The following is a 14,370-nucleotide window of genomic DNA, read 5'->3' as shown; positions in this document are numbered from 1 at the left end:
ATTTAAATATCATTTTATATAAACATTTATAAATACATATAGATTTGTCAGTTTATTAATATTTGTTTTTCATATATATTTTTAAATATTATCAATATAAATAATGTGAATACTAATTTTGACAGAATTATAAATTTATTATTTGTCGTTTTATTGTTTTCATTTTTTTTCATACTTTTATAAATATAAAATTTTTAAAATATAAATAGTGTAATTATATCAAGAAATACTATTGAAATAAGAGTAATTAGTTTAAAGATTAATTTTTAATTAATACTTTTATTGATAAGCATCTTTTTTTCTTTCTTCACAAATTTATTAATAATGTAAACTGATTTTGTAAATATCCTAGAATTATATTCAAAGTAAATTAATTTGTTTAAAAAAAATTTATCATTTATAACATAATAAAAAAACTTTAATATATAAAATATATTTAACATATGTAAATGTTTTACAAAATGTTGAACTTTTTATCTTAAATATTATTAATAAAGTGGTATATATTAAAAAAAAATAAAATAACTTATAATAACAAAAATAAATGATTAATCTAACTAAAATTAAAAAAAAAGTTTAAGATTAATATTTAAATAGTTAAAAAATTATCTTGTGTATAGATAATAAAACAATTATAAAAATTATTTGCAGTTATCAATATTTTTCTTATCTTTTAAATCTAAATTTTAATATTATCAAAAAAAATGAAATGAATAAATAATTCTATTGTATATAGTTGTCTTAAAAATATTGATGTGCATTATTAATAAGTACTTCTTCATAAAAATGAGAAGGATAATTAAGGAAATCACGAAGATGTTGAGTTTTATCTTCACACAATTGTCTTTCTTTATATCTCTTGTCAAATGAAGCAATTGTATTTAATAATCTTATATGCCTTTTATCCATTTCTTCAGTAATTGATTCTAAATATCTTTTAATAGTAAAACAAAGTATAATCATAACAGTTCTGTAAGATTCATTTGAAACACCATTTGAAAATTGGAAGGAAAAAAATACAATTGAACGTACAAAAACAAGTTCTAATGCTTTTTCAAGTTCCTCATTAGTTAATTTGTGAGCAGGTTCATCTATTTTGTGACCTTCATATGGTGGTTTTGGAAATTCATAATTTTTAATAGCTAAAATAATTTGAATACTACAAAAAAAAAACTTAAAAATATCTTACGATTTTTATATTTTTGAAGAATATCCATAATTTGCGCAATCTCATTATAATGCCATTTGCGAAAATCATCTGGTGACATTTTTAATGGTCCATTAACATCATCATCATCATTACATAACATAGATAATTTAACACCAATAGAGTTAGGTTTACAAAGAAGTAAGGGCTTTGAAACATTTTTAAATGTTAAAATACCAGATTCATCTCTCGTAAAATAATTTCCAGATATTTTTTTATTTAATAATTCTTCAGAACATTTTAAAATATCATTTTTCTTACAATTTTGTCTCTTTTTAAGTTCTATTTTAAGTTCTTTTTCCATTTTAAGAATAGTATTTCTAATTCTTTCAGGACATTCTTTGTTTTGAAGATTAGTTTGTTTTTTATTTTCTAAACAAAGTTCATTTTTACAATCACAATTTTCAGAATGACCTTTAAATGTGATTCTAGCATGAAACATTTCAATTTGAACCTATAACTAATGTTTTTAATTTAAATAATAATATAAAGATTGTATAATATATATAAATAAATTTATTCTACTTTATCAAATTAAAAAATATAAATATTAAAAAATAATAAAGATATTTTTTTTACATAAAACTATTTAACACGTCAGATAACAGATTAAAGACGCATTATACAAAATATAATTACAACTATTAAAATGTTAATAAGTTTATCTAAAAAAATAAAAATAAAATATTATTTCATTTTATATTATAAGAAAAAATTCAAAAAACTTTTTTTAACATAATTTTATTTTATTTTAATTATTAAAAATTATCTTATTAATGGTTGTTATATATAATCTTTTGTTCTAATGTATATTTAATTTTAAATATTCATAATATTGAAAAATTAATATTACAATATAAAACAATAAAAAAAAATATACTTAATTAAAAATTTGATTATATTCAATGAAAAATAATGTATTTTTTTTTTTGAATAAATTAAAAAAAAATAAATGTTCATCAATTTTTGTTGTAAGAGTAAGTTAAAATTATTCTCATATATATTAATATGAATTTAGAGGTAAAATTTAAATAGAAAAAGAGAGGGAACAATTGTATTTAAAAATAAAAAAGTATGAATTGATCTTTTTTTTATTGTATGACTTTAGAAAATGTAGTATAAATAATTTATGTTATATTAAAACTAAATATTTAAACATAAAATATAGAAGGAAATGTATAAAGAAAACAAAATATTATATAATATTACATACAATTGTTTTATAAAAAGTTATGTGTTTTAATAATATCAAAAAGGATAAATTATCTTTTGAAATGTTTTAACAAAGAAATAACTTATGAATAAAAAGTTTAATTGATTTTAATTACTTTTAATAATTATTTAAAAGTTAACATTAACATATTATATTATAATAATACTAGCTTATATACATACGTTTTAATCTAAAATTAAAATAAAAAAATAATGATTTAAAAAAAAGAATATTTGATATCTTCTGGGTTTTAATTATAATTAACATTATATAAACAATGTAGTAGTAATATCTTTTAATTTGGTTTTCTATATTATAAATATTTTTAATTTTTTTAAAAAGTAATTGCTGTATAACAAACCAAAAAAAAATTCTATAACTAATAATTTAAATTTTTTAATTACCGTTATGATAAATTTTAATTTAATATAAATATTAAAAAATATACAGATTTTCATTTATAACAGTATACAACAAAAAAATAAAGTTATAAAAAATTGATATTATTTATTATACAATAAATTAAATAAAATTAAACTATTAAATATATTTTATTTTTTATTTTTATTAAGAAGTAGATTAAGAATAAAATATTCGTTCATATGACTTCCTTTATTTTGACGATATTCTCTAATTTTTTGTTCTATTTCAAAATAAGAAATTGTAGTATGTTTCATTTGATCATAAAGCTGATTTACATTTTCAAAACATTTTTTATCAAATTTATTTATCAAATGTTTAACTGTTTTTTTTAAAGTATTAACAACGTAAAGAATTTCATATTTATATAACTCATCTTTAATATTTGGTGAATCAAGAAGTAATCTTGTTAAATGAAGATGTATAGATATTTTTTTAATTTTGCTTGAATAATCAGATATACAATAATTATCTAATGATTCATCTATTACTTCTAATTCCTCTTTCTTTGTTGGTGGTAAATATAATGTTGGATCTATATAGAAAAAAAAATAAATTAAAAAAAATAAACATTACCATTGATACAATCAACTAATTTATTAAACATATAACTTATTTCATTCTCCATAAAAAGAATAAAATGAATTTTTGGAGCATTAATTTTTGTCTCCAATTCTTCTTTTTCAATACCAAATTCATCAAATATTCTATATATAAATACATTAAATGAATTAATTTTGTAATTATTAGTCATTTTAAAATTTTTAAAAAAAATATTCCTAGTAACATAAAAAAATGGTAATGTTTTAAGGTGAGCTATTTTTTTACAACAATCAATAATACTAGATTCAAAAAGAATACAACCTAAATTTATATTTAATTTTTTAAGTTGATTTATAACACTTTTTTCACTGTCAGATATATGAAATGATTTCATTTTAATAAGAAATTCCTCAATCTCAGTATACATATCATTAAGATATTTTATTGGAGAATCACCAACATTACAAAAATTTTTCCTTCTAAAATTCTCATATTTTTTATTTTCTTCCTCAAAAAAATTATTACAAATTATTTTGATAGTTGTATTATCCTTATATTGATTATTATTTTGAATCATTTTTTTTTCAATAAAAATAATGTTATTCCTTTAAGTAATCACTAAAAAAATAGTATTAAAAAAAATAAATATCATAAAAAAAATATTATACTAAAATAAAAATATAATTTATTATATATAAAATATAATAATTAAAAAAACAATGTTTTTGTATGTCTTTATAAATTATCTGAATATTTTGATTGACCAACATCATATTAATTGTTTTTACATTATGTAATGTAAAATAATCATAAAAAAATGAATATTAAAAATTGTGAATGATAATATAAAAATTATTCATTTAAAATGAGATTTTAATGTTAATATAATAATGTTTAAACAATATCATTGTGTTCCTTTTTAATAAATTTTTTTTATAAAATTAAATTGAAAATTTTTAGATGTCCTTTAATCAAAGAACAATATAGTCATAAAATAAAAAAAAAGGAATTAAAATTTAAAACGTTTATTATATTTAAAAAAGATAGATGTAATACAAATCTTTATTCAAATAACTATTACATTTAAAAACTTTACTGTCTTAAGTAAAATACAATTTTGAATAATCAAAATGTATTTTTTTTTTATCTATAATCTATTTTTAACTTTAAAAGATACTAGTATATATTACATAAATAAAATAAATATTATACAAAAAATATTTTGAGGTTGACAGTAAAACATTTAAAAACATGATATTTGGTTAATATATTAATGTATGATAATTTTAAATATGAATCATTTTAATAATCATAATGTAATAAAACGTTATGTAGTATAAAAAATTTATCTAGTTTATTAAAATCATATAATTATATTGTATAAAAATTAAATAAAATATTTTTACTCTTTATTAAATGATGGCCACCAATGAAGTATTGTTAAAATTAAAGCAAAAGTTTTCTACCATTGTAATATGTAATAAAAGTTATCCAATAGTAATTTTCTTTTTGTTATAGAAATGTGAATATATTACCATTGTTGTAAATATATAATATCAATAATAATTTATGACTATCACTTGATTGTGAATAATTTTTTCCGACAATATTAAAATTTATCTAAAAGATTCTTTTTTATTCCTTAATGCTTAGTTAAAAGCAATTAAAGATGTTTAACTAAAAAAAAAACCAAATAATAATTTACAACATTACTTACATTAAGGTTATATATTTACAAAAATAAATTTTGAATAAAAATAAATGTTGATTAATCTAATTTTATTGAAAAGATATTTAATAAATTATTTCTATTATTTTCATTAGATGATCCAAGACATGAATAAAATTGTTTTTATTTTCATTTACCATATATATTCTATAATCTTTATTTGTTAAAAAATTATAATAAACATCCATCTTATGAAAATAACTAATAAAAAATTGATTAATAAAAAAATCAGCTTTATATTTTGGTAAATTTTTAAGTTTATTAATTATTTTTGATAAATTCTTTTCTAAGCAAACAATAATCTTAAAATTGTCAACTTCTGATTGTGGTATATTTTGATTTTTCATAAGTTGAATAAATGCATTCATTTCTTTTAATTGTTCTTTTATAAGTTGAATTGATGACAAATTGACATTGTTATTTATAACAAATATGTTGTAAAAAAATTTTTTTGATTGTTCAAGACAAAAAGTCTTACATGTTGAACTTATTATATATGGCATCTTAAAACCATCTTCATCAACTGTACTTTTTGAAAATGGTATAGCATCTATCTGATTGTTGTAAAACTTTTTAAAAATGTCTTCATCAATTGGTAAATGCATTGATCTACAAAAAAAGCACATAACTTCTTTTTCAACTTTCATTTTTAATTGTTTTGATGTTCAATTAATTCAGTAAAATAAAAGGAAAAATAGATAGTTTAAACTAAAATAAGATAAATTAATAAAATAATATTATTAAAAAAAAATCAAAAGTTTAATTTTATATATATATCAAAGAAATATTATAACAAAATTATACTCTTTATCAAAAAATGAAATTGAATTATTAAAAAAAACAGATATATTTTTTAACTAAAATTACAATAATTACAATACAATGAATATTATATTCTCATCATTGGTGAAATATATATAAATGACAAAAAAAAATGATAATATAAACAAACATAAAAAAAACAGTTATATTATTTATTCATAAATGGCACAAAAAAATGTATTAATTATTATTAAAATAAATAAGATTGATAAAAAATATAGTATAATAAAAGAATCAATTGAAAAGTTAAAAATAACATAGTTACATTTTTTTTTTGTTAAAATTAAACTTAAAATAAATTTTTTTTTAATTTATTTGAGAAAAAAGAATTAAATGAAAATTTCAAATATAAACACAATAATGTTTTTGATTATTATATCAATAAATGTATCCAATAGATAGTAATTAAATTCATATTTTACGAGATTTAATATCAATCTTTGGGAAATGAACCTTAACATTATTTATATTACAAGAATGTTTCATAATATTTAATATATTTTATTATCATTAAATGATATAACTTTACATTTTGAAATATTTATTAAAATGAAATATAATTGTTTAATAGATTAATTTAAAATTTTTTTAAAATATATATATACAAGTATTAATAAATACAAATATATTAATGATCGTTTAATAATATTTTTTAATAAATAAAATAAATGTAATTTATATTTTATAAAAAATTAATATTAACAAAAGTAAAAAATAACAACTTAAATAAATTGCATGGTAAAGTTTAAATTTAAAAGAATAAAATAATATAATAAGGAAATATTTGACTATATTTACCACACATATTAATTATAATAGAAAGTTTAAAAGAAAAACATTATGAGATATTTATGTAAAGATAAAATATATTCCATTACTAGAATGCATAGTATTATTTAAAACTATGCTTTTACACTTTAATAAATAATTATAAAAAAAAAATAAATACGTATATATATTTTGAAGTTTCATTAAATTGAAAAAAAAATTAATTGTAAAATTTTAATAATATTAGAAATATTTCAATTTTATTAAATATCTTACTTTTACTTTAGAAATGCTTTTACAATAAGTTTAAGTATTATAATAATATAATTTTTATAAATTAATTTTCTTATACATATTTATTTGTAAATATTCATTTAAGACTACTATTATGTCATTTTTTTAAGATATAATTAACAAGAATGTTTAAAAATATATGAGATTATAATATATTTTTAATAGAGTATAAAATGTAAAAGAGATACAATATTATCATAAAAGCATTTTTGTATCCTGTATATTAATTAAAAATGGTATTATTGATGCTAAATACTAATGTTAAAATAAATAATTGAATTAATAGCATTTAAGTATATTCTATAAAAGCGTCTGTTTTTTTTATTTTATATCTCTATTAAAAATTAACCATCTTTTTTATAATAATATTTTTTTTCCTAAGCATAAAATAATTTTAATATTTATTTTCTATAAATAATATGTTGTTTCTTGGTAATTTATTTAAAATATACTTTAGTACCTGTTTATTTATTCATAAAATTTCTATTCTTTATAACATAATGAAATGAAATAATAAAATGAAATTATTTTAATTTATTATAAATAAAAAATTTTTATTGATAAATATTTTTTTTTATTTTTTAAAATATTATATATATAATTATAGTTAAAAAAAAATAGTTGATGTAGAAGTAATTTTTAACTTATAAATAATGTTTGGTGATATTAAAAAAAAAGAGTAAATCTGATCATAAAGTATAAATCTATATAAAAAATTATATAAATAATTGTGGCATTAAAAAAAAAATCTTATTTAAACAAAAATGTTTCTTATACTTTCTTAACAATTTATACGTTATGAGGTTAATTTTACATATTTTTTTACAACAATCATTTTAAAATGTACTATAAAAAAGTATAAAACATTTTTAATAATTATCATTTATATATATTTAATAATTACAATAGTCATATTATCACAATAAAAAAAAATAAAGGATACTATATATGAAAATTTTATTTTAATTTTAAAGTATATCAAATTACAACAATTTTTACAAAAAAAAATGTGGCATTAGATGATAATTAATTATATATATTTTTAATCAAATCTTTCTAATACTTTTTTTTTGATATTTTCATTATAATTATTGCTATATATAATATTAAATAATAATTTTTGAATAAAATTTCTATTTTGCATAAATGTTATAATAAACATTTTTACTAAAAAATGTTCCATATGTATTATCAAAAATAAAATCATATTCACCATTTTCTTTTGCAACTATATTTCCATACTCTGGAACAAATTCTGTTGTAATTCTAAAATTTGGCCATTCTGTTTTACCATTACAAAGTACCTTAAAATCTATATCTTTTCCACATGTAAAATACCACATAAGCTGTTGACCTTTGGAAGCTTTTATTGTAATTTTCTTAATACAACCAGCAGGAATATTAATTTTAGCTAAATTTTTTAAATCATAATTATTATTTAATCTTTCTTCTGTAAATTTTAAATTATCTGGTGGTACACCGCCTGGTCTAATATTTATTTTTCCATATTTTCCCACATTTTTTTTATTTCCACCCCATTGTGGATATAAATTTTCTTCACCTAATTCTTCTTTCAATACATCTTTCCAATTGTCTCCCAAAATTTTCATTTTTTCTCGTGTTTGTTTTGATAAAACTGGTTTAACCATCAATAAAAGTTGTGTAATAATTTTTGGAGAATTAATAATATATAATGTTCTTGCAAAATCAGGAAATAAATCTTGTAATAATGTTAAAAGATTTAGATAAATTTTTACAGCAGGCATATATAATAAATCTGTACTAAAACCTTCCAAATCAACAATTACCATTGCTCCAAGTTTACTTTTGCGTTTTCTTTCTTCTTCTCTAAATATAAAATAAAATTTATTTATATACAGTTTAAAATCATTGTATCAGAAAATAAATTAAATATTAAAAAAAAATCATATTTATTTTCTTAGATACCTATTTAATAAAATCTTTATTTAAAACATACCTTATCATTTTAAATGCCATTTCAACTTCAATTGTACTTAAATAATGTAAACATGATGCTTTCTCTGTTTTAACTAATAGTTTTGGTACAGCTTTAGCTATAGGTTGAACAATTATAGCATTACCATTTTTATCTAAACCCATAACTCCACCAGGAAAGAAAGATGCAGCAGGTGTATGTTTACTAATATATTCATTGATTTCTTCTGGTGCTTCACATTTTACATTTTTAATATTTAAAGCAACCAATGATTCAATTGAAGTTTTCATTTTTGGTAAAATAACATCTTAAATTATGTAATAAAAAAAAAGTTATATGTTCATTTTTTTTTGTTGAAAAAACTTACTAATATCATAGTCATATCCCATAATCCAACGAAGAATTGAGAAATCAGTATCATAATCTGGATATAATTCTAATGTATCTTTTAGTTTAAATCTAATTTCATCTATACATTTTCTTTGAAATGTAGTAATTTCATTAGCAGAAATATAATGAGATAATGTTAAATGCTTTTTGATGATTTCTGATGTATCATTCATTATGAAAGAAATAAAACTAAAACAATAAAAATAATAAGACTATTTTATATGTAATTATAGTAGTTTCTGTACGATAAATCAAATAATTTGATTACATTTCTTACTACACTTTATCTTTTTCTTTCATAGAGAATATTTTTCTTTATAGTTTTTAATGAAAAAAAGGTACAATAGATAGATAGATTTTTTTTTCTTTAATAGTATTATTTATTTTACCTGTTTTTTTTTTTATAATTTTTAGTTTTAAATATGATAAATTTTAAACTAATATTAAGTTTTTTTTTAAATTAATTTTTGATTACATATATTTAAAAATAATTCATTAATTAGTTATAAATAATATTATTTTAATGATAAAAATAAACTATAATACAAAATTAATTTTTTATCAATATTCTTAAATATTACATGTGATTAAAATATTTATCAAACACAATTAAATAACTACATTATATAAAATATTAGAAATAATATTATAATAAATTATAAATATAAATTTTTATGTCCATAAAATATTTAATGTTATATGACATTAAAATAAAATAATTAATTTTAATTTTGTCATAAAAAGTTTATTTTAAAAATATTTAATAATGTTTTAATGAAATATAAATAAATTAAATTAATAATCAATTATACATAATTATTTATAAAACATAATTTTGTATGACGACTATAATATATAAAAACTTTTTAAGTAGTACAAAAAAAGATTATATACTTTTTTCTAAGTTTTATATTAGTAGAAAAAGAAGGGGTTAATTATAAAAGTATTTTTAAATTTAATAAATATTAACCTGCTTATCATATAATTAAAAGTACAAGTAATAAAAAAATTTTAAATTATTAATATGTTAAAAATATTTTAGTTAAAATTATGAAAAAAAAGACACTAAAAATGTATATTATTTGTAATCGTTAAAAATATTTATAAAATATATATATTATATAATTTTTTTTATTAAAATATATTTATAAAATGGTCAAGATATATTTTATTTATATTTAATAAACAGGTGTACCAATATTATAAAGAATTTAAAAAAATTTTTCACTGATTTCATTTATGAATATTAAAAAATAAATAAAAAAAACAAAATTAATATTTTTCAATTGTTTCAGAATAATGTTTTTAATAAAATTTCTTTTAAAAGATAAATATTGTTATAATAATTCAAATACTTATAATAATTGGATTTCATGTTAACTTATTTTTAATTTTTTTATTCATATTTCATTTTAATATTTTAATATACTTATAAATTTCTTTTCAACTAAAATAATCTTTTATTTAAAAATTATAGATATATTTTAAAATATTATTTGAAAAAAGTACTTAATTCTTCAAACAAATAAAATAATAAGTTTCCAATAAAAGTATTTAAATATGTTTTTAAGATAAATGCATTTAATTTATAAATTATTTATTTTATCATAAATCTTTATTTAAAAAAAATATAAAATTATTAAAAAATTAATAATTTCTACAATTTAAATTATAAAAAAAAAACTTTTTTATTTATTTAAAAAAAAAATTATTAATTTAAAAAAGTAATAAATTATTAAATATTATTATTTTTGTTATAATATCCATACAAATTATTTAACAACATATCCGATCAAACTTCATTATTTCCTGAAAATTCCATATTTTGTATTATTTCTCATTAGTATAATCTTCTTCTATTTATAATATATAACCTTCATCAATATTAATAATCAGATTTTTGATAACAATCAAAAACCATATTTAAAACATTTATTCAATGTATTTCCCAAAATCTTCTCACAAATTATTCCACAATTTACATAACAAGATAACCATTTTTATTACTTTTGGAAATAAATATTATATTTGATATTTTTCCATAAACTTAATATACTTAAACAACTTTTAATTCTTTCTGATCATGTATTATTATTATATAGTTTATGCCACAGCATGATATAATAATGAAAAAGTATTATTCAATTTATTATTTTTCTTTTTTTTTTCAACATTATTGAAAAATATTTATAATATTGTAATTTTATATTATTTATAATCCATTTTTTTTATTTTTTAAATTTTTAACCAATACTTACATGTTAATAAATTATATTTTTATTGTAAAAAAAAAATACATTTTATATTAAAAGTAAAGACCGACAATAAGTTAATAATAATAACCATAAATTTTTATCACAACTTTAATGTTATATAAACTTTTTTTATTATTTCATAATATTGTAAATATATTATTTTCTTAACAAATGATTTTATATTTGCTTTATTAATTGATAAACTTTAAAAATATAATCAAAAAAACCTTGAAAATAAATATATTAAACATTTTTCTATTTAACTTTTTTATAAACTTTTTCTTTTTTAATTAGTATCTTTTATTGAACAATTTATTTTCATTTTATTGTAAAGAAAATAAATTTTACATTTTATTTAACTTTTATACATCTTTCATACTATTTTATATTTGGTAATTTAAAAAAAAAAGTAGATAAAAAACATTTTTTTTTATTAACAATTATAATAATATATACAAATTTTGCTTTTAAAAGTACATAAAATTGAAGGAATACATACATTCATCAAAATTAGTTACCCATACTATTTTTGATAATATAGTTTCATAATGTTTATTTTTCTTATCCATATCTAAAGAAATTTAATTCCTTTCATTTGTTTAAAAATATTCTTAAAAGGTTACTATAATATATGTTTAAATATTTATTATCTGTTTAAAAATTTTACCGCGTACATCGATTTAATATAAATATACATATTATTTGCTTGTACAAGTATTTAAAAATATATATATTTATATATATATATATGATTTTGTGATCTATTACCTTTTTTAATTGTAGTAACTTTATCAATTACATATTTAATTTTAAAAGTACATTTTTGTTTTTATAATTAATACATATCTATTAATTAAAACAACCAAATATATATTTAAAAGGATTATAAAATTATAAATATAAAAATGTTATTATATAAAAGGATATATATTAAAAGTTAATTCTATGTATTGGTAAATAAAATATTTTCATACTTTTATAGTCATTTGTTTTAGTTACACTAAAATTACCTGCCAATCCTCCATTTTAAAACATTATATATCTTTTTTATCATTAAACATGATTTACTTTTACCAGTACTTTTATTATTATTTATTATCAATCCAAAAAAAAATGTCATTTTAATGTTGTTTATCAATTAAACTTTTCTAAACATTTTTATTATAAAATTAAATGTAAATAAAACATTTTTAGTACTTTAATATATTTTTTCTTAATCTCTTTCTATAACTTTAAATAGATTTAAATTTTTACTTTAATTGGAGTATATATATATGTATATTGTGTGTATAGATATTTCAAAAGAGTCAAAAAAATGTCATTTTATTTACACTTAAATCATCATTCTTTTTTCCTATCAATGTTGTTTAAATATATATTTAAAAGAAGATTAAAAAAAAAAGTAAAAACCTATATCAATTTCTGTCAGTTTTTTATTAATATATATTTGTAAAAAGATTTTAATACTATTTCTTTAATTACTATTTATTAAAATTTTTTATTATTTTATATTATTGTAATCTTACCTTATCATAAAGACATTAAAAATTTAATATATTAGGATATATTATTATATAAGAATGTTACAATATTATTTTACTATAAAAAGAAATTTTTTTTTTTCTAAAAATAAATATTAATATTTTATATTATATCACATAGTTTATAATAAATTAAATTTTATAATAATATTATTTTATTTTTAGAATAATCAAACATTTGGTATTCTAAATAGCAATGGTTAATTGTCCAGCCTGTAACAAGCCAGTTTATTTTGGTGAAAGAGTCTCTAGTTTAGGAAAAGATTGGCATAGACCATGCCTTAGATGTCACAATGAAAATTGTAAGAAAGTTTTGACAGCTGGATCACACCTTGAAGTAAGTTTTATTTTTTAATTTCATCAATTACAACCAATTATTTTAGCATAAAGGAAGTCCATATTGTGTACGCTGTCATGGAGCACTTTTTGGTCCAAAAGGATATGGTCGTGGTGGTGTTGAGTCACATGTCTTCCTTGATGGTACAACTGGAAAAGCTTAAATATATCTATTTAAAGTAGCAAAACTGTTATGTTTTATATAAATTTTTTTTTTTTAAAATTATTAATCTAAATTTTTTGTCGTACCATAAATATACTTTTTTTAAAAAAAAGTTATTTAAATTTTTAAATAAAACTTTTATTATTAATTATTATTTTACTTTTAATTTATGATATTAATTGTGTTTAACAACTTTTATTTTAAAGGATAATTAATTTTGATAAAATGGTGTATCATTTTATAATAAATTTGTTAAAAAAAATTTGTTTAATAACATTTAAATAGACATGGAGCCATATTATTATTTATAACAAAATTGTTTATATTATAAATAAAAAAAAGATTGTTAATAAAAGATAATTGTGATAAAAAAAAATAGATAAAAGTCATAAATTTTATTTTGTACTCTTTTATCCATTATTAATCATATCACAAAACAATAATTTAACATCTTTTATCCTAAAAATATATAATATTTTAAATATCTAAAAAAGGAATAATTTGGAAAAATTTTATTGTAAAAGAGGAAGAAAAAGATATAATTTTTGTGTGACATCAATTCTTTTAATAAACGACAATTCTTTTTATATATTTTTAGAAAAAAGATTTGAACAAAGGAACCTTGTTTTGGTAATATCTTAATTTAGCATAACATCAATGAAGGCACTATTCTTATAATATATTGTTAAATAGTCCAATCCCTTTTTCTTTTTATTTTAACATCTTTAAAAT

At 16.4% G+C, this 14,370-nt stretch overlaps 5 protein-coding genes across 5 annotated transcripts; 1 reads left to right on the top strand and 4 right to left on the bottom strand.

The window, feature by feature from the left end:
* Window positions 1-741: 741 nt before the first annotated feature.
* On the bottom strand, window positions 742-1,649 carry SRAE_X000089200 (Hypothetical protein; the record flags this gene model as incomplete). The annotated part of the gene is made up of 2 exons (XM_024645291.1): window positions 742-1,142; window positions 1,190-1,649. 2 exons carry the CDS (start codon window positions 1,647-1,649, stop codon window positions 742-744), a joined length of 861 nt encoding a protein of 286 aa, XP_024510764.1.
* A 1,322-nt stretch (window positions 1,650-2,971) lies between these two features.
* SRAE_X000089100 (Hypothetical protein) lies at window positions 2,972-3,960 on the bottom strand (the record flags this gene model as incomplete). Its single annotated transcript, XM_024645290.1, has 2 exons — window positions 2,972-3,375; window positions 3,417-3,960. 2 exons carry the CDS (start codon window positions 3,958-3,960, stop codon window positions 2,972-2,974), a joined length of 948 nt encoding a protein of 315 aa, XP_024510763.1.
* Window positions 3,961-5,056: 1,096 nt separating this feature from the next.
* Window positions 5,057-5,759, bottom strand: SRAE_X000089000 (Hypothetical protein; the record flags this gene model as incomplete). The annotated part of the gene is made up of 3 exons (XM_024645289.1): window positions 5,057-5,060; window positions 5,101-5,156; window positions 5,220-5,759. 3 exons carry the CDS (start codon window positions 5,757-5,759, stop codon window positions 5,057-5,059), a joined length of 600 nt encoding a protein of 199 aa, XP_024510762.1.
* A 2,370-nt stretch (window positions 5,760-8,129) lies between these two features.
* Window positions 8,130-9,516, bottom strand: SRAE_X000088900 (CRAL-TRIO domain and GOLD domain-containing protein; the record flags this gene model as incomplete). The annotated part of the gene is made up of 3 exons (XM_024645288.1): window positions 8,130-8,844; window positions 8,975-9,260; window positions 9,321-9,516. 3 exons carry the CDS (start codon window positions 9,514-9,516, stop codon window positions 8,130-8,132), a joined length of 1,197 nt encoding a protein of 398 aa, XP_024510761.1.
* Window positions 9,517-13,335: 3,819 nt separating this feature from the next.
* Window positions 13,336-13,639, top strand: SRAE_X000088800 (Zinc finger, LIM-type domain-containing protein; the record flags this gene model as incomplete). The annotated part of the gene is made up of 2 exons (XM_024645287.1): window positions 13,336-13,476; window positions 13,523-13,639. 2 exons carry the CDS (start codon window positions 13,336-13,338, stop codon window positions 13,637-13,639), a joined length of 258 nt encoding a protein of 85 aa, XP_024510760.1.
* Window positions 13,640-14,370: the final 731 nt, after the last annotated feature.

This window comes from Strongyloides ratti (assembly GCF_001040885.1).
Source record: "Strongyloides ratti genome assembly S_ratti_ED321, chromosome : X".
Taxonomy (NCBI): Eukaryota; Metazoa; Nematoda; class Chromadorea; order Rhabditida; family Strongyloididae; genus Strongyloides; species Strongyloides ratti.
Note: the sequence above shows the minus strand (reverse complement) of the source record. Positions and strands in the feature narration are given on the sequence as shown.